General features: G+C 46.0%; 1 protein-coding gene across 1 annotated transcript in view; it reads left to right on the plus strand.

The window, feature by feature from the left end:
* Window positions 1–301: 301 nt before the first annotated feature.
* LOC147448521 (ras-related protein RABB1c) overlaps window positions 302–25,721 on the plus strand; it is a 75,955-nt gene continuing 50,535 nt past the window's right edge. Inside the window, exons 1-3 of the mRNA XM_086521091.1 lie at window positions 302–461; window positions 665–715; window positions 861–1,000. Of these exons, the coding sequence (XP_086377217.1) occupies window positions 670–715; window positions 861–1,000 (186 nt within the window). The 5' untranslated portion in view covers window positions 302–461; window positions 665–669. The remainder of the gene's footprint in view (window positions 462–664; window positions 716–860; window positions 1,001–25,721) is intronic.

Genomic DNA, 25,721 nt, shown 5'->3' on the forward strand with positions numbered 1-25,721 from the left:
CTTGAAACCTGTCATTTAAAAAAAATACATTCAACCCCCTCCCAACCCCTTCTCCATCTCAAGCGCTGCCGCCTCTTGCTCAGGGTGACACCGCAGCCTCGCTGCTCAGGCGTACGGGACGACCTTGCCCCCCACATGCATGCATCGGCGTCTGGTTGCTCGAGGCATCCACACAAGATTCCATCCGCAAATTTTTTCCCAAAACGGGTAGCACGCACATGCATCCAATAAAAACCAAACTTGGCGGCTCGGACAGTTGTTCCGACTTGTGATTATTTATATTGTGGTGAATGATATTGTTCACCTTCGGGGCCGACTCAAAATAGCAGATACAGAAAGAAGTAACCTTTTTATCTCTCTGTCTCTCTTTCTCGCTCGCTCTTCCTTCCTCTACCACGCTGCTCCTTCTATCCATTGCGCAAGAAATCGAAACGTCAGCAGCTTCGTTGCGAGGCAGACAGGTGATCTGGTTCTGCTCAAAGGTCGCTTTATTTGTTTTTTTGTCTCCGCGTTCTGAGTATGTGGATGACAATTGGCACTAGTCTTTTTTGAGTTTCATGCTGTTGTGTGGATTCTGAATTTACATGCTACCACATTTCGGTATGTGGGTTCGTGAGAGAGCGTGTTTTGACACAAGTCTTGTCTTTTGCTTTCATTGCTGCAGCCGGAATGTCGTACGCGTATCTCTTCAAATATATTATCATTGGTGACACTGGTAAGAGTGTGTTCTCTTTACTGTATTGATTTGTGTGTCTTTGTCGTACTTGCTGTGGGTGATGCTTCACAAAGCTTTGATTAATGGATATGTTTTGCTGATGTCCATCTCGCGACTCGATGCTGAAAAAGACTTGACACTGCAGGGGTGGGAAAATCATGCCTGCTATTGCAATTTACCGACAAGCGATTTCAACCTGTGCACGATTTGACGATAGGTGTGGAGTTCGGGGCTCGAATGATAACTATAGATAACAAACCAATCAAGCTTCAAATCTGGGACACAGTAAGATTTACTCACTTTATGTTCTGCTTAATGCTGTTGGATTGCCTTTGACTTGAATATCTTTTTGAGTCATCTTCTATTGAAGCAACATATCCACTGCCATTCTGTATATCAGTGCACGGTATTGTGATTATTTTCTAGAGAGAATTAAAAAATGAAAGGAAAGAAATATATTCTTAACTTCCTAGGGAGGATGAAGTTGACCTATGGGACCAATCATATACAATGTTTCAATGGAGTGCCAAGATTGGCAGTAAAGAAAAATGAACTAGGATAGAGGATCGGATATGCCAGCTCTGTGAGAGGGAATTGGCAGCGGTGTCCTATGACATTGGAGGGGAATGCCACTCTCTGTTTTAAAGTGGCTCAAAAGCTCAACCTGATGAGCTGTCAGTTGTAAAAAGAGTATCACGATCTGATACGTAGAGATAATCAGTGTCACGGTTTCACAATTGAAGGAAATCGCACCACTTTGGTGATAGCTTAATAAAATCTCGTGCAATACCCTTTCCTCCCGAATTTCCCATTCAATCTTCCTCTTTAACTTTGGCTAGCTCTGCCACGATATTTTTTAACTGAATTGGTGTTAGCTCGTTTGAGATCTACACGAAGTGTGATCTCCTAACACTAGATTGGTAACTCTAGAGGATAGAAAAGTGTTCTTTCAAGGACTGATTACTTCTAGTAGGCTTGTCATTTTAAGAGTGCTTTATGTTAAACTCATAACTATGGCAGGTGAAACTATGAGGTGTTATAGAGAAGGGAGAGAGATATATGCAGAGAGAGTTGCACCAGAAAGAGAGAGAAGTCTGTATGAGACTATATCGATAGAAACACACACTATCACGATTGAGATTCAATAAGAGAGATTATAGAGGTAGATAGAGATAGGACACCTGAGATCATGAATGGCTTGAATTTTCCAACAAGCTTTCTATATGTGTATTGCTTGCTTGATATTGTTGACCTCCCAAGACCAGACTTTGGATCAGCGCCCGACTTGCTTAATATTGAGATCAACCATTATTGTTTTTGAAGATAGATTCAATGGAAGCCTTTGAAATAGTGGTGCTCTATTTGATGATGTGAACCTAGTCTGTAATTAGCACTGATGAATGACAGATTGCCGTTGATAGCCTATGGCAATTGGATGTTGTTAGTGTCGCGTGCGCACTTCACTTGCATCACCGTGGACATGCTTCTGCTTCAGTCTAGTGTCAGTCTTAGCTTAGGATCTAGCCTGGCACCCTTGTGAGCCTCTAGCAGGACGTGCATGTCCAGGCCGGTCATAGTTGCATACCCTCACTTGTACAATTAAGTCACTTAAGCACATAAGCATATGAACGGTCACTTAAGTCTTTTATTAACAACTGACTTTGACATAATATTTATTAAAAGTAGGTAGGGCAAATGTCTAAAGGACCTATAAAAGAATCTCTTTGGGCGCCAATAGAAGGCAAAGGAGTAGTAGATGAGCCTCTCAGCAGTACCAGCGCTTGGGCAACCATCAATCAGTGTTTTCTTCAGCAGCCCTCAGCGTTTCAGCATAGCCTCGTCGCAGCTGCAGTCCTTGCCGCATTACCACCAGCGTTTTCAGATTTCAGCCATCTTCATCTTCATCTTCAGCGTTTTCAGTTTTCAGCCCATCGCCGCCCCCGGCGATAACAGATCAGCCCACAGCCTCGTTGTCGCCGTCATTGTCGTCGTCGCAATACCAAGCATCTCAAGCAGTACCCATTAGTACCTCAGCAGCACTGCAACACAAGTACCCCTCATCGTCGTCGTCAACGCAGTACCTCAACATCTAGCATCCCTTGCGTTTTGGCTTGGCTCCTGCCTAGCTTAGCGTAGGATCACCAGGACCTCCGTGTCCTTGGCACCTAAGTACCTTCAGTAACCAGGGTACCCTGCAATACCAAGCACCAAAGTACCCACAATACCCAGTACTTAGCCTCTCAAGTACCAAGCATCCACAACAGTACCCGTCAACATCCTAGCAATACCAAGCATCTGCATCAAGTACCCATTAGCATCTCAACATTTCCTCATTTAGCATTATTGTGTCAGCATTTTGTGCAAGTAATAAAACAAGTACTTGCTCTGGCAAGAGAGCAAGGGGGCCCTTGAGGGTCCATCATTGTGTTCAACTCAATTTCTCTTTTCAAGTGAAGTAAAGTAACCTCGTGTTTGTGTGGAGTGCCACATGAGAACACTTGCAATGCCGCGAGAATGTGTGAGAGAGAGATCACTAGGAAAGGCCCTCCATGCTGATAACAAGTTGCATATGCAACTATGCAAGGGTGTCCAATAAAGATGTGGCATGCCCTCGATGGTTTTTGCCTTGGGCACTTGGCATAAAAGACTGCTTATGCTACGACCATTTGTGCGTGCACACTAGATGACCTCTACCTTGATGACCTCTCCATAGAAATAGAGGGTCGGGGAACGGGGGAACGGCCAAGGACGGAGCTAGACGGCTTGGCAGAGCCGAAATCCGCTGCTTCATTCAGAACGCCCGTCGCCGTCCCGAAATGGGAGCCGGTTAGGAACGGCCAAACGGGCAGTTTTTTTTTTAAATTCAAATCACATGGGCTATAAATGGTCAATTTTTTGGGGCTCTTTTACACAAGGCCAAGGGGCTCTTTTAGGTGGTGTTTCGGAGGCCTTTAAAAGGCGGCCTCCTCAATGCATTATGGCATGTGCAATACTCAAGACTCAAGCTCAACCTTCAAGCTCTCCACTCTTGAGGGACGAGTCCTATGCTCATTGCTTTAGCTCAAGCCTCAAGCCTCACTTGCTCCCTCCCTCTACTCTTGCAAGCTCTCAAGCTCCCTCTGGTCTCCCAAGGCTTGATGTATATGATCTATCTACTCTCTATCTAGTATCTAGAATCTACTCCCTCAAGCATCAAGGCCTCAAAGTTCAAGCTCTCTATCTACTCTCAATCTACTTCTACTCTATCTACTCTAGTTTTTCTATCTACTCTCTTTGCGAATTTGGCATCAATGGCATCCTCTCAACGTGTCACGTGACACATCCAACCCTATGTGTCCGTGGACAACAAGCTACAACACGACAAGGGTTCAGTCAGTCCTGTCAGTCTAGATTTAGAAGTGTTCTTGCACTTTGTGAGTCTGTTCGCAGACCGTGCATGTCCAGACAGTTAGTGTAGATGCATATCCTTTGGTTGCACATAGCATGATCATAAGCATTCCCATCAGAATCCATCAGAATCCTTCAGGGGAATTTTCCAGTGCATTTAGCCTATTTTCCCTATTTTTGACATTTTTCACTTATTATTCTTAAGTGACTTTTGTTGGAAAGTAGGTAGGGCAAATTGAGTAAGTTCGTATATAAGCAAACCTAGGCTAGCACTAATTGGCAGAAGAGGCAGCAGGAGCACTCGCTCAACAGGCAACTTCTCAGCAGAACCCCAAGCCCTAGTGTTTTTGCTCCACAGCAACCACCTAGCGTTTTTGGACCAGATCAGCCAGCGTTTTTGCTCTTGCAGATCCCTGGCGGCAGAAGACTCAACAAGAAGCCTAGCGTTTTGCATTTGCAGGACATTTGGCGACAGCAGAGCCATTTTCAGCCCTAGCGTTTTTGATTTGCAGATCAGCCCCAGCGTTTTGCAGATTCACCGCGACGGAACATCAAGAAACCATCAGCATTTTCAATTTTCAGCCCTTTGACATCGCAGATCAAGTCTCGAACCTCGCAGATCTCACCTTCCCGCAGCAGATTCTCGCCTGCACGGTCAGTTTCCACAAGGTTTACAGTTTCAGCCCAGAAAACACCGTCGTCATCGACATAGAGTCAGAATTCAGCAGATAAAGATTTGCAGATTTCAGCCCTTAGCATTCTCAGATTTCAGCCCGTCTTGTCGTCGTCCTCATCGTCGTCGATTTCGTCGGCAAGTCCAAGCATTGTAGAGATTTGTTGCAATCATAAGTAGACCGCTCTCGCCATAGGGAGTGGGGTCTTCGGAGGAGGGTTTTACAACGTCTCTGGTGTCGTATTCTCTTCTCTCTCTATCTCTCTATCTCTCAGTCTCATGCACCTTCATTCACAGTGTTCACCACTTTGTTTGTGTCCATTGCACTCTCTCACTAAAGGAACGGAAGGCTCTCTTGCACGGTCAGTTTCCACAAGGTTTACAGTTTCAGCCCAGAAAACACCGTCGTCATCGACATAGAGTCAGAATTCAGCAGATAAAGATTTGCAGATTTCAGCCCTTAGCATTCTCAGATTTCAGCCCGTCTTGTCGTCGTCCTCATCGTCGTCGATTTCGTCGGCAAGTCCAAGCATTGTAGAGATTTGTTGCAATCATAAGTAGACCGCTCTCGCCATAGGGAGTGGGGTCTTCGGAGGAGGGTTTTACAACGTCTCTGGTGTCGTATTCTCTTCTCTCTCTATCTCTCTATCTCTCAGTCTCATGCACCTTCATTCACAGTGTTCACCACTTTGTTTGTGTCCATTGCACTCTCTCACTAAAGGAATGGAAGGCTCTCTCTTCCGTAAGTAAAAGGAACCCTTGAGCACAGTTCGGAGCACTCATCTTGGGCAAAGTTCAAACATTCATATCCGCTGCACCTTACATTGGTATCAGAGCTTTGACAGTGTTCTGTATCACTCAAGGAAAGAACCACAAGAATCACAAGAATTTTTTTGCTTGTTGCGGTCGCACGAACCCAAGTTCACTTGGGCGTGTCGATTCCTAATCGTGTTTTTGAAGAGCGACAGGAAACCCAAGAAAGAAGGGCTCGTCCAGCCTCCCCTTTGCCTCTTTTCACTCATCGAGAGTGGACCGTGCACTTAGCGGCCGGCCAATCGACGTGAGGTGGGAAAAAGCAACCTTGGTGTGAGCGCAAGGCCGCCAAGGGGGGTGTCCACAGAAAAGAGCAGAACTCGGGTGAAGAGAAGATCCTTCTCTAACACAGATTGCAAGCTAAAGAAGAACCTCAAGACCCAAGAACCCAAGACCCACGAGAATCCAAGTTCCTCGAACTTTAGAAGCCAAGACTTCAGTGGATGGTCATCACCCGAAGCGGAATGGATACTTCTGGTGAGCATGGGAGTGGCGAAGAAGAGTTTTCCCCACCAGGAGGTTTTTCCAACCCTCCCCCTTCCCCATCTACGACTAGGATTGTACTAACTCCTATGGAGGCTTCCGATGAGATGATTATGGATAGGAGGATAGAATGAGAAGCGCAATGGGTCGCCTTGTAGCGCGAGTGCAAAGCAAGAACAGCAGAAAGAAGGGCAGCCATAGACCGTGAATACGAAGAAAGAATGGCAGCCATAGCGCGTGAGCACGAAGAAAGAAAAGCAGAAATGGATCTCGAGAACAAAGCAAGGAAAGCAATGAACGACCAACACATGTAAAAGATGTTGCAACTCTTTTCTCAAGTGTAGGCACAGATGCAAGAGATTCGAGAAAAGGAGACTCTCTCCGTCTCTTCTTCTTCCAAGCATGACATACATGATTTGCATGATTATGATAAGCATGATGATTTGAATGACAATGATAAGCATGATGAATTGCATGATAATGACAAGCATGATGATTTGCATGAAGATGATGTGATTGTTCACAAGGCGGATGAGTTAGTTGATGCTTTTTCTAGCGAAGCTAACCTCGTAGATTCGATCAATCACGAAGGATCGATCTTGGCTCTCGAGTCTAGGTCCAAAGCACCCCTTCAAGAAGAACCGATCTTGGCTCTCGAGCCTAGGTCCAAAGAACCCTCACAGGAAGTATTATGTGTTCGCATGATTAGTACGTACGCATTGTTCAAGTGTTTCATTCGTGATCGTTCCCTGTATTTTCGTCAGCGTCTTTATGTGATCCCTTTTCCTAGGCATGACATAGTGTACGTTGAGCACGTTCCGCTCATGAATGAGCACGAATGTATGCGGATTTCTCATGAAAAGATGAAATGTTTTGCATTCAAGGAATTTACATTCTATGTTTCTTCCTTGGCATGACAGTTGTAGATAGAGCACATGAAAGTACGAGCACCAAGCATGGGCATTTCCGTTGTGAATTGCCACAGTTGATTGATTTAGGTTAGAAAGACAAGATTAGATCTCATTGTTTGCGTGTGTGTGGTGAACGGTTTGGCACTCCTTATCTTTATTCATCTACATTGCATGCACAGTCTTTGAGGAAGACAAGATTTTTTCCACTCACTTTACATGGAATGGGTATGTTCATGTTTTTGTGTTGGAAGTGGTTTCAGGAATTTGTAGCCATGGAGATTCTTGAAGGAGAAAGAAGCATGACTCTTGACGAAGTTGAAGCATTGCAGGAGACTCAGAAGACTTTGTCGCTTTCGGCGCGGCCCAAAGAAGCAAGCGTTGTAGACCTTTATGAAGTTCAAGTACTGCACGACCCACACATCAGAGTGGGCCGGCGAAGAGTCCCTTCCAGGATTCCGGATGCTATTGGCGATCTCCTTCGACGCCATACAGTTCGGTACCAGTACCTCATTTTGAAAAGGAGGGGATGTCACATGACATGTCACGGGGACGTGGCAGTTATTAACCATGTCACAAGGATGTGGCTACTGCTAACCTTGGTTGTTGGTTTCTTTCCAATGCGGTGTATTTTTATTTGTTTTGAGACCCTCTTTTTGAAGTAGCAAACGGTCGGACATTGCATGGCCAATGTGAACGATAGATTCACCCGCAGACGAGAAGTGGTTGGCACTGGAATTCGTATGGTAAGAGGATGTCTAGGCTCAGAGCAAGATCATAAAGGTCCCCCCGTCGCACTTAGCAAGTTGGTGGATACTAGGAAGCGAACTCAATTAAGGCGTAAAGTCAAGGTGGGACTACCGACAAAAAGTATCCGACAGTTGGGCCACATTGCACTTTTGGATGCGGTCCCAATGAGGATAGATGGTCAGAAGACGAGTGGAAGCCCAACGGAAGCATCTCCTAAAAGTTAGGGAACTGCTATTTTGGGCCGTGAAATGTGTTCGCGTCATTACCTCCGGTATGACTAGGGGAACATTTTATAACTCTGCCGCGAAATCAACTGGGCAACCGGTCAGGATATTTTTAAGCGGCGAACCCGAAACGGGCAAATGCTTGTAAATGCGCCAAGTGTCGAATTTTCATGCACTTTCCTCTTGCAGAAGAAGTGGCGCTGAATTTTATGGTGGGAGAGGCCTCATTTCTGTTTTTGTCACATGTTAAGAGCTATGGAGTGCTTCCTTTCCCTCTCATGTACAGTGTGGTGCTAGGAGTGATGCCCTACACACTACACACTGCTCTCTCTCTCCCCTACGTGCAGTTATGTGATGCCCCACAAGAGGGCTACTCATTTGACTGATGTACAGTTGTGTGGGTTCATGCTTTTGTGCTGAGGCAAGAGTCTCCTTGAGCAGGAACAGGGGTAGCTAGGTGCTGCTCCAAAGCAGGCAGTGGTGAGGGTCATAACCTCACCGTACAGGTGCAAAATCAGCGCTGTGTATGCGCTGTAAGTTTACTGTTTTTCAGCCATACGGACGCCAGGACCATTGGGAATCATGCCCCACTGGCAGAGGACAGTTAGAGGACTGTTTGGGGCTGAAAACAGGGCAAAAACCAGTAAATACAGCGTGCTGAATTTACTGTTTTTGGACAGGAATCAGAGGGTATACTCCAGTAGAAGCGAGTTCCAGCAGGGGAATTGGTTTCGCGCAAGTTTTGGGGCTATTATGCTACCGAAATTTGGCCAAAACAGGCGGTATCTAGTGGGATACAACCAAAGGATTCCCAGGACTCTTCTTTGTACTTTACCCTCCTAAAGAATAAAGAAATACCGAAAGGGGCGCCAATTTTGGGGCCTACAGGTTGTCGGCGTCTGCTCGGAGCATTCTAGCTTCCGAGCCGTGTGTGTGATTAAGTGTTAATTCCCGTTACAGGTCTCTTTTGCAAAGTGCTCAGTGTGTGTGCTTAAAGTAAAGAATTTCGGGTGAAAGCCAACGCCTACCGCCGTACGGGCCGGTTTCATAGTTCCGTCGCCGGGATATCAATCACTTTTTCCTTTAAGAGTGAGCTTGGATTGTTTTGGGATAAAGACACAGAGTGCAGGAACACGGGGATTACACTATGGCCGACAAGGGGAAGGGAATTATGGAAGAGGGTTCCTCTTCAAAGGACAGGCAGGAGATTCCTATGGTTTTTGAGATTGGCCAGAGCTCACGGCCACGTCAGTCTGTACCTCCTGTCAACGTGAATGTCCCTCCAGTAGTACAGGGCTTTATGACAGGGCAACTTGAGGATGATGCGTTCAAGACTTAGTTAGTTGCCGCGGTGAATGTCTTTTCGCAGCTGGTGCAGAATCCGAGATTTATGGAATTCTTGCAAGTGCCACCAGTGCAACAGCAAAATAGGCGACCTACGCCGCGTACGGAGCTTGTTGATGCTCAAGCCCAGGTACTTCATGTGACGCAGGAGGAAAGGGAACACTCGCATGTTGCGGAGTCTGGGGCTCCAAAGCAGGTTCCTCCCGTGCTTGAACAGGTGGCTAGAACGTCTATTCCACAGGTTATGCCAGTTCAGCCCGTCACCTTTCAGAGCCAGCATGCTGTCTTGAATGGACAGGGAGCTGGATACCAAGCTATGCATTCAGTTTTTCCACCACCCACGGTACATCCTGGGTATTTCGGGGGTGGATCAGTGTTCCAAAGTATGGCTGGTTATGCGTTTGGAAGTCAGCCGTACATGCCAGGAACAGTGTTCGGGGGTATGCAAGGCATCATGCCAAACCCCATGTATGGTAGTATCGGCATGCAGCAAGGTTTCCACTCCAACCAGGGTCAGTTTGGGGTGCCACAGGGTCATTTTGGCATGGCTGGTTTTTCTGGACAGGAGCCAGATATCGCACCTCTGACGCAAAATGTGAATGGCCAACACGTGCCGATGATGCCTAGTACAGTGCCCATGTTGCAGACCATTCCGTATGACAATTTGGGGGCACTAGAGAAGCCGAAGGCTTACAAAGAAGGTGGTGCAGCGGTAAAGTTCAGTACCTTCAGTGGTTTCGAGGACAAGACAAAGGCACTCACTTTCCTCCAGCAGTTTGATACAGCTTATGCGGGAGGGAATTTTACAGAGGCCTCGAAGGTCAGGAAAGCTGCCACTTTCTTAAAGGACAATGCGCTTACATGGTGGATGACATTGTTAATGCAAGGACAGACACCTGCCACTTGGGTTTACTTCAAGCGAATGTTTGCATCTGCTTGGCTATCAAATGAATTTGAAGCCGATGTCCTGACAGATTGGCACCAGCTTACGGCAGCTTCGTGCAAGAGCTTGCTGGAGTACAATAGGAGGTTTTGTAAAGCATTACTCTCAATGACCTCCTACAGATTTGTGCCATTGACAAAGCAGATAGAGAAGTACTGTTGTGGGCTGCCTAAAGGGCTTCGCGAATACTGTACAAAGAACAGAGTGGCTACCCTTACTCAGCTTATGGAAGTTGCGAACACTGGTCTTGCCTTGTTGAAAGGAGAGGACAGTGGATTTCCGAGCAGTGACAAAGGAGGGCAGCAAAAGAAAAATTCAGCGAAGAATCCCTTTGTGAAAATGGCTCCTGATGCGTCACAGGGGTCAGAAAAGGCCATCAAAGACAAGGATTCAGCCGGGACTTTTGGAGCGCAGGCAAAGAAACAGAAAAGGAAGCCTTTTGTGCGCAAGTCGCTCGAGGAAAAGAAGGTCCTAATGGCTGAGAACAAATGCTTTATATGCGAGCAGCCTGGTCACTTTTCTATCAATTGTCCACAAAGGAAAAGGCGAGCTGACTTAGAGGATAAAGAAGACCAGAAAGGCAAGAAGCCAAAACCCACGGCAGGTTTAGTGCCAGACATGGTGGGTGACATGCCCATCACAGATGCCAGTGAGTTATGTAGGGCATGGGGTAAAGTTAGGGATCAGACGGCACTCATCTTTTTTGATCCAGGTGCCAAAGCCAACTTCATCTCACCAGAGTTAGCTATGAAGCTGGGCATCAGAGCTGAAGAGATGGGGTACACAGCAGAGGCAGGGTTGGCATGTCCTGGCCACTCAGAGTGTGTTACTCCCATCATTGGAAAACTGCGTCTGCATATTCAGTCGTATGTGGACACTGAAGAGTTTTACATCATGCCGTTGGAAGGTTGTGACGCCTTGTTGGGGATCCCGTGGATGCTCCGAGTGCATGGAGTCTTGGATGCCTACAACAAAAAGATCACTGTACAGCATAGGGGCAAAACTCACATCTTGGATGTTAAGCTTAAAGGAGAGTCAGTCCCTATTGTATCTGCTTCTGCTATCACTTCTGTAATAAAGAATCATCTTTCTGTGTACTTGATTTTTGCACGTGATGTCTCAGATAGTGATCAGTCAAATTTATCTGTGTTAGATAAAGAAAGGTCAGCATTTTTGCAAAAGTTTAGTGACTGTTTTTCTGATTCATTACCGTCGCAATTGCCGCCAGAGAGACCTGAGGACCATCGGATAGATTTGGTGCCAGGGTGTAGCCCACCAAATAGGCCTCCCTACAGGGTTAGTGCGGCGCAGCAGAAAGAGATTATGGGCCAGGTTGAGGAGTTATTAGAGAAGGGGCTGATTCAGCCTAGTTCTTCACCCTTTTGCTCCCCAGTGCTCCTAGTGCAGAAGAAGGATGGCTCATGGCGCATGTGTATTGATTACCGTGCGTTGAATAAAAATACCATCAAGAATAGGTTTCCTATTCCTCGCATTGATGATATTCTCGATCGTTTAGAGGGTGCTGCAATTTTCAGCAGGATAGACCTTAAGAGTGGGTACCATCAGATTCGTATAAGGCCAGAGGATGTGCACAAGATTGCGTTTAGAACGACATTTGGTCTTTATGAGTTTCTAGTGATGCCGTTTGGGCTAACAAATGCTCCTGCCACGTTCAACAGAATGATGGACCGGATTTTCCGCTCGCATCAACAGTTTGTTGGAACGTTCTTCGATGACATGATAGTGTATTCGAAGAATGAAGAGGAGCATAGGCGTCACTTGACCATTGTGTTCGAAGAGCTGCGCAGTCACAGGTTACTTGTCAATCCTAAGAAAAGTGAATTCTTCCTCGAAGAGATCCACTTTCTGGGCCACATAGTCTCAAAGGATGGTGTTAGAATGGATCCCGCAAAGGTCGAAGCTATCAAGACATGGCCAGACTTGAAGACTGTGCACGATGTCAGAAGCTTCTTGGGATTGTGTTCCTACTATAGACGGTTTATCAGAAATTTTGCAAAGATAGCATCGCCTCTTTACGCATTGCAAAAGAAAGAGGTCACTTTCAGATGGACCCAAAAAGAGATTTCAGCTTTTAGTCTCTTAAAGGAAAAGTTGACTTCAGATCCAGTTATTGTTTTGCCAGATCTCAGGAAGTCATTTGTGGTCCAGTGTGACGCGTGTGGCAGTAGCATCGGAGCAGTGCTAATGCAAGATGGACGGGTAGTAGCTTATGAAAGCCGAATTTTGCAAGGGCCAGAGAGGACTATGCAAGTCTATGAGAAAGAGCTCTTGGCCGTGATTCATGCGCTTTCTAGCTGGAAGCACTACCTCTTAGGTGCTGATTTTGTTGTCCAAACAGATCATCAGACCTTGCGATACCGCTTGACACAGTCAAAGTTATCCGAAAAGCATATGCGATGGGCAAACATTCTTTCCATGTTCCACTTCCAGATTATGCATGTGGAAGGCAAGAAGAATGTTGTGGCTGATGCGTTATCAAGAAAGCCACAAATTTCAGCTGTGTCAATTCCTTATCATCATGAGTTAGATGACATGAAGGAACAATATACTGCTGATGAAGATTTTGCAAGGATCTTTGAACAGTTACAAGAGGGGCAACATCACGAGCACTACCTCCTTAGAGATGGTTTTATGATGATGCATAGCAGACTTTGTGTCACTAGGCCATTGTGACATAAGGTCATGGAAGAGAGTCATGTCCCACCGTATGCAGGGCATCGTGGCATTGATGCAACAATTAAAGCGGTAGAGACATTCTTCTATTGGCCTACTTTGAGGAGAGATGTGGATGCCTTTGTGCGAGCATGCATAGTTTGCCAAAAGGTTAAGTTTGACACGCAAAAGGCACCAGGGTTGTTACAACCACTGCCGATTCCGGATAAGCCATGGGAAAGCATTGCTATGGACTTTATCTTTGATCTTCCAAGGACGCCAATAGGGAATGATGGTATATGGACCATTATCTGCAGGTTCAGCAAGCAAGCCCATTTTATCCCTGTCAGGAAGAAGATAAAATCTGATCAAATGGCACGCTTGTTCATGTACAATGTGTTTAAGTACCATGGTATGCCACAATCAATTATCAGTGATCGTGATCCTCGCATGACCAGTTTGTTCTGGAGAGGATTGTTTGAGAACATGGGTACTACGCTCAAGTTCTCGTTTTCGTTTCATCCACAAACTGATGGACAGTCAGAAGAGGCTAATTCTACTGTGTTAGATCTGCTGAAATGCTATGTGTCAGATAATAAGGGCAAGTGGGAACAGTATTTGCCTATGCTTGAGTATGCGTACAATAATACGGTGCATTCGTCTACTGGCAAGGCACCTTTTGAGATTGTTGAAGGCGGCAAAAAGGTTCCTCCCATTTTGCATACAAAGGACAAGATCTTTGAGGCAGATCGATATGTTGAGAACATGGATGAGATGTATAAGAAAATTAAAGTTGCCTTGGAGAAGACTCAGGCAAAGCAGAAAAAGGCTGCTGATCGTCACCGTCGTGAATTGCTGTTATCACTTGGTGATTGGGTTCTGCTAAGGTTCGAAAAGGCAAGGTTAAAGAAGATGAAGGGCAAGGAACGGCTGTTTCCTAAGCTCAGCATGCGTTACTATGGGCCTTTTCAAGTGCTTGACAAGATCAGCGATGTGTCTTACAGGCTGAAATTGCCTGATGCGTGGAAGATTCATAATGCGTTTCACGTGAGTCTTCTAAGACCCTTCGTGGGTCATGTGCCAGAAGATATGCCAGTTGAGGATCAGCAAGAAGTTGAGGAACTTGATGAGATCCTGGTACCTGAGCAAGTTTTGGCACATAAGGACAGAAAAGTTAAAGGACAAGTTGCAAGACGCTATTTGGTGAAGTTCAAGAACTATCCGCCTATGGATGCAAAGTGGATGGAAGATCATGAACTGTTAGAGTCACCAAATGTATTGCAGCTTTACCTTGAAGCCTTTGGGTTACAGCCTACTTATGCCCCAACCCAACATGTGCAAAGGAGGGGTAATGATAGAGCTAGTTCATCAAATGTACATATGAATTCAGTGCCATAGATGGAAATGGCAAAAGTATGAAGGTCTCATTAAGTCATTTGTATCTATGTATGTTACGACCTTTCTTGCGGATACATGCGATGATAAAAGAGTGTTAATAGCACAAGATCATCAATGGCGTGTATTTATGGTATGCAATCGAGGACGTTTGCGATTTCAAGAGGGGGGTATGTCACGGGGACGTGGCAGTTATTAACCATGTCACAAGGATGTGGCTACTGCTAACCTTGGTGGTTGGTTTCTTTCCAATGGGGTTTATTTTTATTTGTTTTGAGACCCTCTTTTTGAAGTAGCAAACGGTCTGACATTGCATGGCCAATGTGAACGGTAGATTCACCCGCAGACGGGAAGTGGTTGGCTCTCGAATTCGTATGGTAAGAGGATGTCTAGGCTCAGAGCAAGATCATAAAGGTCCCCCCGTCACACTTAGCAAGTTGGTGGATACTAGGAAGCGAACTCAATTAAGGCGTAAAGTCAAGGTGGGACTACCAACAAAAAGTATCCGACAGTTGGGCCACATTGCACTTTTGGATGCGGTCCCAATGAGGATAGATGGTTAGAAGACCAGTGGAAGCCCAACGGAAGCATCTCCTAAAATTTAGGGAACTGCTATTTTGGGCCGTGAAATGTGTTCGCGTCATTACCTCCGGTATGACTAGGGGAACATTTTATAACTCTGCCGCGAAGTCAACTGGGCAACCGGTCAGGATATTTTTAAGAGGCGAACCCGAAACGGGCAAATGCTTGTAAATGCGCCAAGTGTCGAATTCTCATGCACTTTCCTCTTGCAGAAGAAGTGGCGCTGAATTTTATGCTGGGAGAGGCCTCATTTCAGTTTTTGTCACAGGTTAAGAGCTATGGAGTGCTTCCTTTCCCTCTCATGTACAGTGTGGTGCTAGGAGTGATGCCCTGCACACTACACACTGCTCTCTCTCTCCCCTACGTGCAGTTATGTGATGCCCCACAAGAGGGCTACTCATTTGACTGATGTACAGTTGTGTGGGTTCATGCTTTTGTGCTGAGGCAAGAGCCTCCTTGAGCAGGAACAGGGGTAGCTAGCTGCTGCTCCAAAGCAGGCACTGGTGAGGGTCATAACCTCACCGTACAGGTGCAAAATCAGCGCTGTGTATGCGCTGTAATTTTACTGTTTTTCAGCCACACGGACGCCAGGATCATTGGGAATCGTGCCCCACTGGCAGAGGACAGTTAGGGGACTATTTGGGGCTGAAAACAGGGCAAAAACCAGTAAATACAGCGTGCTGAATTTACTGTTTTTGGACAGGAATCAGAGGGTATACGCCATTAGAAGCGAGTTCCAGCAGGGGAATTGGTTTCGTGCAAGTTTTGGGGTTGTTATGCTGCCGAAATTTGGCCAAAATAGGCGGTATCTAGTGGGATACAGTCAAAGGATTCCCAGGACTCTTCTTTGTACTTTACCCTCCTAAAGAATAAAGAAATACTGAAAGGGGCGCCAATTTTGGGGCCTACAGGTTGTCGGCGTCTGCTCGGAGCATTCTAGCTTCCGAGCCGTGTGTGTGATTAAGTGTTAATTCCCGTTACAGGTCTCCTTTGCAAAGTGCTCAGTGTGTTTGCTTAAAGTAAAGAATTTCGGGTGAAAGCCAACGCCTACCGCCCTACGGGCCGGTTTCATGACACATCCAACCCTATGTGTCCGTGGACAAAGCTACATCACGACAAGGGTTCTATCAGTCCAGTCAGTCTAGATTTAGAAGTGTTATGGCACTTTTGTGAGTTTGTTCGCAGACTGTGCATGTCCAGACACTCAGTGTAGATGGATATCCTCTGGTTGCACACAACATGATCATAAGCATGACCAGGGTTTAGTTCAGTCAAGTGGTAAGGAGAAACTTGGGGCACACTCTTGTTATCATTAATTGCATTGACAGAGAAAGTGGGTTCTGTGGATTCTTTAGATTCATTCGATTCAAGCTTAGGGACACGTTCTTTTTATGTAACCCTTAATGTGACAATGAAAACGACCTCCTTCCTTAGAACAAGTGCTTTGCTCTTCCGACGTGATGTATCCTCCTAAAATTTCTTGTGCTACCTTTTCATCTGGAGCGAGCTTAGGTTTAGCAATTGTGTTAGCCTTACCCTTAGGTTCATTGGAAGGATTCTTTTCTGAGAGACTATTGGAAGATTGGTTAGAAGAGTTACCGTTTTTACCGTTCTTACCGTTCTTACCGTTCTGAGGGTTCTGAGAAGTTTGAGAGGTACTTGTGGAAGTCTTGTTCTCCTTAGGCTTTCCCTTGTTGTGCTTCATCTTCTGTGCGAGAGCAATCGCTACCTCCTTGTTGAGATCGATTGGATCGAGCACCTCAACATCGTACTTGATATACTCGTCCAATCCATAAAGGAATGCCTCTTTGCGTTCATCATCCGACTTGCGTAGTTGGGTACCTAGCTGCAAAACACGATTAGAAAAAGACATAACCGGCATACCATTTTTGCTTGAGAGCGCGCCAATCGTCCTTCAATCGTGCGAGGTACTGAGGTGGCATAAACCGCGCCTTGAGCTTGTCTTGGGAATCAGCCCAATTGAAAGAAAGGGACGTGAATTGGTCGGCTTCCTCTAGGTGCACGGCTAACTGTGCCTCTTGCCATGCGTGGTACCAATTAATGGCATCACCGGCAAGGTACATAGCTGTCGTCAAAACTTTGCTATTTCTTGTCTTCTTAGTTGTCGCAAAATAAGCATTAAATTGATGCAACCAAGAATGAATAACCGAGCATCCATCTTACCATCATACTTATTGAAAGTCAACTTCTTTGACTGGATTGTTGGAATCCGCATCGTGGCTTGTGCCACTTGAGGAACTTCCACGATCTTTGGCTGGTTCGGACTTAGAGGCAAGTACTTATCGAACCAATTCTTGAGTGCGGAGTTCTCTTTGAGCCTCACGCTCGGCCTCCAAGGCCGCTCGTCTTTCTTCAGATTGCTCGTCTTTGTGCTTTCCTTTCTTTTCGTTCATCGCGCTCGCGTTCCAAGGCAATGCGAGTCGTTTCTTGTTGTATGGAAATTCTTTCGGTGCGTTCTTTGCGCTCTCGTTCCAAGGCAATGCGAGTCGCTTCTTGTTGTATTTCTTTTCTTTCTAGTTGTGCCATCATCTCCATCATTGACTTGACCATCACCTCCATGGAAGTTGGTACAACTCGTGGCGTAGATGGAGAAGGGGGAGGGTCGGAAAAATCTCTTGGTGGGGAAAACTCTTCGTCGCCTCTCATGCTCATCACTTGCATGCGAAGTATCCATTCTGCTACGGGTGATGACCATGCACTATGATCTTTAGTTCACGAGGAACTTGGGTTCTTGAGGGTCTTGAGGTTCTTGAGTTCTTCTTTCGCTTGCAATCTGTGTTTGAGAAGGATCTTCTCTTCACCCGAGTTTTGCCCTTTTCCGCGGGCGCGCCCCTTGGCGGCCTTGCGCTCACACCAAGGTTGCTTTTTTCCACCTCCCGTCGATTGGCCGGCCGCTAAGTGCACGGTCCGCTCTCAATGAGTGAAAAGAGGCACAAGGGGAGGCTAGACAAGCCCTTCTTTCCTGGGATTCCTGTCACTCTTCAAAAACACGATTAGGAATCGACATGCCCAAGCGAACTTGGGTTCGTGCAACCGCAACAAGCACAAAAAAATTCTTGTGATTCTTGTGGTTCTTTCCTTGAGTGATACAGAACACTGCCAAAGCTCTAATACCAATGTCAGGTGCAGCGGAAGAGAATAAGGATTTTGCTCGGATCTAGTACTCCTCAAACAAACATAAGGGACACTTTACTTCACTTGAAAGAACTGAACTGAACTGAACTGAACAAAAGAGAGATGATGAGAGAGAGAAAAGAGACGACACAAGGATGTTGGGTCCCAACCCTCAAGGGCTCCCTTGCTATGTTGCCAGAGCAAGTACTTTCTTTATTCTTGCACAAATGCTACTACAATGACTGGATGCTGATGCTAAGGGGTACTGATGCTGTGGTACTGGGTACTGAGGTACTGAAGGGATATTGAGGTTCTATGTCTAAGACGATGATGCCAACGACGGGTATTGCGGGTTCTATGTCGAAGACGGGGAGGTCGACGACGAGGTCTATATCGAAGATGATGAAGTCGACGACGAGGTACTAAGGATCTTTGTTGATGACAATGAAGTTGACGATGGTTCTGTGTCGGAGACGATGATGTCGACGACGACGACGACGACGATGGTGACTGTGACAATGACGACGATGGTGTCGTCGTCAAGTCCGGACTCCGGGACTGCGACGACGATGACGAAGGTGTCGTCAAGGTAGGGATCTGCGATGACGATGTCGAGGTGTCGTCAAGGTAGGGATCTGCGATGACGATGTCAAGGTGTCGTCATCAAAAGGTGCCAGGCTCAGTCCTAAGCTAAGACTCATGCTAGACTATGGCAGAAGCGTGTCCACGTGGCACATGTGAAGATCTACTCTCTTTGCGAATTTGGCATCCTCTCAACCTAGTACCTCTTGAAGATGTCTCGATGTGCAAACATGGTGGGATGAGGTGAATTCCAATGGTTGAGGCCAAGGTGGTGGTGCAAGAGCTTGGTGTAACAGGACAACACCACGTGCCTAGAAAAGAATAGTCTGAACAGACTTTAGACGCTTCAAAACAATTGAACTGAATGTCACGTGCACATCTAACCCTATGTGTACGTGGACAAGCTACTTGATGACAAGGGTTCATTTCTGTTCAGTTAACCTAGCTTAGGAAGTGTTCTGGCACTTTCGTGAGTTTGTTCGCAGACTGTGCATGTCCAGACACTCAGAGTAGATGCATATCCTCTGGTTGCACACAACATGATCATCAGATTTCCATCAGGAGCATTTTTACAGTGCATAGACCTATTTTCCCTTTTTTACCCCCAATTTTCACTTATTATTTTTAAGTGACTTTTGCTGGGAACTAGGTAGGGCAATTTTAATAGCCAAGTATATAAGAAAACCCAGTGCTAGCATAATCTGGCAGAAGAGGCAGCAGGGACCTGACATCCACAGTGCAATTTCTCAAGCAAGACACCCCCGGCAAGAAGACTCCGCGTTTTCAGCCAAGAACAGCCATCGTTTTTCTTCAAGTGCAGAACCAGTCCAGCGTTTTGCAATTGCAGGCCAACCCGGCGACAGCAGGACAGTAGAAGCCTAGCGTTTTTGCAGCAGCCCCAAATTCAACCCTAGCGTTTTTTGATTTGCAGATCAGCCCCTAGCGTTTTGCAGATTCATCGCGACAAGATCATCAGAAGCATCAACGTTTCAGTTTTCAGCATAGACACTCCCCAGTAGAAGTCCCAAACCTCGCATATCTCACCTTCCCGCATAAAATCCTCGCCGCACGGTCAAATCAATGAGCGTCTGCAGTTTCAGCCCGGAAAACGCAGATTTCAGCATCTACATTTTCAGCGGGTCCTCGTCGCATCGTCGCCATCGACATCGTCACTGACATAGAGTCAGAATTCAACAGATAAAGATTTGCAGATTTCAGCCCGTCTCGTCGTCGTCCTCATCGTCGTCGACTTCGTCGGCAAGTCCAAGCATTGTAGAGATTTGTGCAATCAATAGTAAACCGCTCTCTCCATAGAGAGTGGGGCCTTCGGAGGAGGGTTTTGACAACATTCTGGTGTCGTATTCTTCTCTCTCTATCTCTCAGTCTCAACACCTTCATTCACAGTGTTCATCACTTTGTTTGTGTCCATTGCACTCTCTCACTAAAGGAACGGAAGTCTCTCCCTTCCGTAAGTAAAAGGAACCTTGAGCATAGTTCAGAGCACTCATCTTGAGCAAAGTTCAACATTCACATCCGTTGCACCTTACGCTGAAAGAGATACATGTCACAAAGTGTTGACGTGTCAAGCCACTGAAGAACAGAGCCAACCTGTCACCAGCGTGTGACTACTATCTATCCTTTTTGTTGATTTCTTTCTTATTATCTATTTACTTTCACTTTTTGGAAACACCCCTCGGGAAATCTAACTGCCCTGCATTGCATAGCTAGTGTGGAACTGTCTAGAGGGAGTCCAGGCCTGAGGGCAAGAGAGCACTAAGGTTGGACAAGGACTATGGTTAGCCAAGTGGGGTCATTGACTAGCCAAAGTGGAATCCTTTGCTACAGAGGCTACATTTCAGTTCTGGATGTGGCCGCAGTGTACAAAGAGGGTCGGATGACCTAGAAAGATACAATGGCAGCATCTCCTAAAATTTAGGGAACTGCTATTTTGGGACCTGAAAATGTCTTCGCGTCATTACGTGCAGTTTGACATGGGGATCATTTTGTTACTCTGTGGCCAAGTCAACAGAGGCTGCAGGTGAGATATTTTTAGACCCGAGGGTCTAAAGCGGGAAAATGCACAAATGAGTGACACTTGGCACTCTGAGGCCAGTTTACTACTTATAGAGAAGGCAAAAACGTGATTTATAGCTGGGAGGCTCATTTTGCAAGTCTCTGTCATAGGTTAAGAGCTATGGAGTGCTTGCTTTCCCTCTTATGCACAGTGCGGTGCCAGGAGTGATGCCCTGCACGCTACGCACTGCCCTCTCTCTCCCCTTTGGCAGTATGTTATGCCCCTCTAGTGGGCTCTTCATTGGACCAATGTACAGTTGTGTGGGTTCATGCGCGATTGCCGAGGCAAGAGCCTCTTGCACAGGTACTGGATTAGCTAGCGGCTAATCCCCCCGCAGGTACATGTGAATTCGGAGAGGTTTCATGCCAGAAATCTCGTCCGATTCAAAGGGCAAGTAGCCCTACAGGTGCGGGAGCTCGAGGACTTGCTACGGATGCGACCGGCACGCGAAACGGAGCCCGAAACAGCAAATTACAGCCTGCTGTGTATTTTTGCAGGTTTAGGGTTTTGGCCCTAAACGGACCCTAATACCCCCAGGAGGTTCGGGGACGCAAGGGGACCGTTGTACAGGTGATCTGGCGCATTTTCAGGGCTGAAAACAGAGAATTCAGCGTGCTGCAGATTCTCGCCAGGTTTTGCAAAGTGCCCGTATGCGTCGGGAAAGTCATTCAATGCGTGGGAATACTGACTGTGAAGGGTTCTAGTACAGTTATGCTGCCGAAATCGGGCTGGAACAGTGGAAATTCAGCCGAGTTTGTGCGGGGCAGCTTGTAGGGAACCTCAGCGTTTATTCCCTCTTTTGAACAATAAAGAAATACCGAAAGGGGCGCCTAAGTTAGGGGCCAATCTGGTGTCTGTCTACTCATACAGGTGCAATCTAGCAGCCTGTATCCCTCTCCCCTTTGTTGTGTCTTGAAAGTACAGGTAAAATAGACGACTAATAATGGGTGAAAGCTAAATCAAGGTTTAAAGTAAAGTCTACCGCCCTTTTTGGATTGAACAGGCCGGTTTCATGGTTCCATCGACGGGATTAAATCACTTTTTCCCATAGAAGTGAGCCTTGGTCAGTTTTGGGCTTGAAGACACAGGGGATCGTAGACCAGACACAAGGAATTGCAATTATGGCTGACAGACCAGATGATGTGACTGAAGAGGTTTCCTCTTCACAAGGTCAACAGACACATGAAGTGGGTGAGTCCTCAAGACCACCACAGACAGATAACGATATATTCAGGACCCAGTTGGCTATTGCTGTGGCTATGTTCACACAAGTAATGCAGAATCCGAGGTTTTTAGCCTTTCTGCAACCTCCTGTTCCGTCTCAGCAAGTAGGGTCACTGGATCATATTCAAAAGCCTGTTAAGGCTCGAGCACAGGTGATTCATACCGCACAGTCAATGGAAACACCTGTACACTTGACGGAGAACATGCAGTCTCCACAACCTATGCCTAAGGTGCAAGAACAGGTGGCTGAGATGCCAGTCTTTCAGGCTGTACAGTTCAGCCCGCCACCTTTCAGCAGCCTATAGCTAGTTCTAATGGGCAGGGAAGCAACCTACAGGCTATGCAATAGGTCTTCCCACCACCTTCAGTACACCCTGGCTATTTTGGAGGTGGATCCGTATTCCAGAGCATGGCTGGTCATGCACCTGTAAATCAGTTTTATACGCCAGGAACAGTGTTTGGGGGTGCTCAAACGATGATGCCTAACCCCATGTATGGTGTCACAGGCATGCTACCAGGGTTTCAAAGCACTCAGGGCCAATTTGGGATGCCACATGCAAATTTTGGTATGGCTGGAATTACAAATCAGCAGCCAAATATGGCATTTCCAGGTCAAGTTAATAGCGGCCAAGGAACACAGATGAACCCTAATAGTGTTCCCATGTTTCAGTCACTTCCATATGACAATTTAACGCCGCTGGAGAGGCCAACTCCGTACAAAGAAGGTGGCAAAGGTGTGACATTCACGACCTTTACAGGGTTTGATGACAGGAAGAAGGCTCTTTCATTCCTCCAGCAGTTTGACAAGGCCTATGCAGGGGGAAACTTTACAGAGGCTTCAAAGGTCCGCAAGGCAGCCACTTTCTTGAAATCACTGTATCCTTGACAAACTGACAAGAAATACTCACTTCTATAGCACTAACCAAACTTTTGGACATTCCATAAGAGCAATTGCCAAACTGACAATCTGTACAGCTCTAACATTCATGTAACAGGTATTTGATTTGAGCTCACTTTAAATACCATGTACATCATTTGTTTCAGAAGCCATTGTCACACTGACAATCCATGTAGCTTTGAAACTCAAGGGGTCAAGGTAGGTTGCAAATCGAAGGCTTCCAGGTAAAGTGATAACACAGTTGGTGACTCTGCAAGTTCACCTTCTTCCATCCACTTAGCATCCATTGGTGGATAGTTTCTGAACTTTACCAAGTAACGCCTAGCAACCTTGCCTTTCACTTTCCTTTCTTTGTGTGCCAAAATATTTTCCGGGACCAAGATCTCGTCTAGTTCCTCGACTTCCGGCTGATCTTCAGCTGGCATATCTTCTGGCACATCACCCACATAGAGTCTGAGAAGACTCACATGAAACGCATTGTGAATCTTCCAACTGTCAGGCAATTTCAGCCTATATGCAACATTACTGATTATGTCACATACTTGAAAAGGCCCATAGTAACGCATGCTGAGCTTTGGAAACAGTCTTTCCTTGCCCTTCATCTTCTTTAACCTTGCCTTTTCAAAGCGTAAAAGCACCCAATCACCAAGTGAATATACCACTTCACGACGGTGACGATCAGCTGCTTTCTTTTGCTTTGCCTGAGTCCTTTCTAAGGCCACTTTGACCTTCTTGTACATTTCATCCATGTCCTGAACATACTTATCTGCTTCAAATATCTTGTCCTTTGTATGCAGTATGGGAGGAACTTTCTTGCCACCTTCAACTATCTCAAAGGGTGCCTTGCCAGTTGATGAATGCACTGTATTATTGTATGCATACTCCACCAATGGCAAATACTGGTCCCACTTTCCTTTATGCTCTGACACATAGCACTTCAGCAGATCTAGGACAGTAGAATTTGCCTCTTCTGACTGCCCATCTGTTTGAGGATGAAATGACGAAGAGAATTTGAGCGTGGTGCCCATATTCTCAAACAAGCCTCTTCAGAACAAACTTGTCATGCGTGGATAACGGTCGCTAACAATCGACTGTGGCATGCCATGATACTTGAAAATATTGCTCATAAACAAGCGTGCCATCTGATCTGGCTTTATCTTCTTCCTGACAGGAATAAAATGAGCCTGCTTGCTGAATCTGCAAATAATGGTCCAAATACCATCGTTTCCTGTCTGTGTTCTCGGAAGATCAAAGATAAAATCCATAGCAATACTTTCCCATGGTTTATCTGGAATAGGTAGTGGTTGCAATAACCCTGGTGCCTTTTGCCTGTCAAACTTGACCTTTTGGCATATTAGGCATTCTCGCACAAAGGCATCCACATCTCTTCTCAATGTAGGCCAATAGAAGAATGTCTCAACCGCTTTAACTGTAGCATCGATACCACGATGCCTTGCATACGGTGGGACATGACTCTCTTCCATAACTTTGCGTCGCAATGGCTTTGTGACACACAATCTGCCATGCATCATCATGAACCCATCTTTGAGAAGATAGTGTTCATGACGTTGTCCATCCATTAGTTGCTCGAAGACCCTTGCAAAATCTTCATCATTTGCATACTGTTCTCTCATATCATCAAGTTCATGATGATAAGGAATCGACACAGCTGAAATTTGTGGCTTCCTTGACAAGGCATCAGCCACAACGTTCTTCTTGCCTTCCACATGCACAATCTGAAAATGGAACATGGACAAGATATTTGCCCATCGCATATGCTTCTCAGATAACTTTGTTTGTGTCAAGAAGTATCGCAAGGTTTGATGGTCCGTTTGGACAACGAAATTTGCACCTAGCAGGTAGTGTTTCCAACTTAAGAGCGCATGAATCACAGCCAGTAACTCTTTCTCATAGACCTGCATGGTCATCTCTGGCCCTTGCAAAATTCTGCTCTCATAGGCTACTACCCTGCCATCTTGCATTAGCACTGCACCAATGCTACTACCGCAGGCATCACACTGGACCACAAATGACTTCCTAAGATCTGGCAACACAATGACTGGATCTGAAGTCATCTTTTCCTTTAAGAGATTAAAAGCTGAAATCTCTTTTTGTGTCCATCTAAAGTCGCCTTCTTTTGAAGAGCATGTAAAGGTGAAGCAATCTCAGCGAAATTTCGGATAAACCTTCTGTAATAGGAGCATAGTCCCAAAAAGCTTCAGACATCATGCACCGTCTTCAAATTTGGCCATGACTTGATCGCTTCAACTTTTGCAGGATCCATTCTGACACCATCCTTTGAGACAATGTGTCCCAGAAAGTGAATCTCTTACAGAAAAAACTCACTTTTCTTTGCATTGATGAGCAACCTATGACTGCGTAGCTCTTTGAACACAATGGCCAAGTGATGCCTATGCTCCTCTTCATTCTTTGAGTAGACTATCATGTCATCAAAGAATGTACCAACAAACTGCTGGTGTGGACGGAAAATTCTGTCCATCATCCTATTGAACGTAGCAGGAGCATCTGTGAGACCAAAGGGCATCACTAAAAATTCGTAAAGGCCAAACGTCGTTCTAAAAGCAGTCTTGTGCACATCCTCTGATCTAATGCGGATCTGATGGTACCCACTCTTTAGATCTATCCTGCTAAACATAGCTGCTCCTTCTAATTTGTCCATAATATCATCAATTCTAGGTATAGGGAACCTATTCTTGATGGTATTCTTGTTCAGTGCACGGTAGTCGATGCACATACGCCATGAGCCATCCTTTTTCTGCACCACCAACACTGGAGAACAGAATGGAGATGAACTGGGCTGAATCAGCCCCTTTTCTAACAGCTCCTGTACTTGGCCCATTATCTCTTTCTGCTGAGCCGCACTAACCCTGTACGGAGGCTTATTTGGTGGGCTACTG

The sequence above is a fragment of the Adiantum capillus-veneris genome, chromosome 10 (assembly GCF_014529385.1).
Source record: "Adiantum capillus-veneris isolate H3 chromosome 10, ASM1452938v2, whole genome shotgun sequence".
Classification (NCBI taxonomy): domain Eukaryota; kingdom Viridiplantae; phylum Streptophyta; class Polypodiopsida; order Polypodiales; family Pteridaceae; genus Adiantum; species Adiantum capillus-veneris.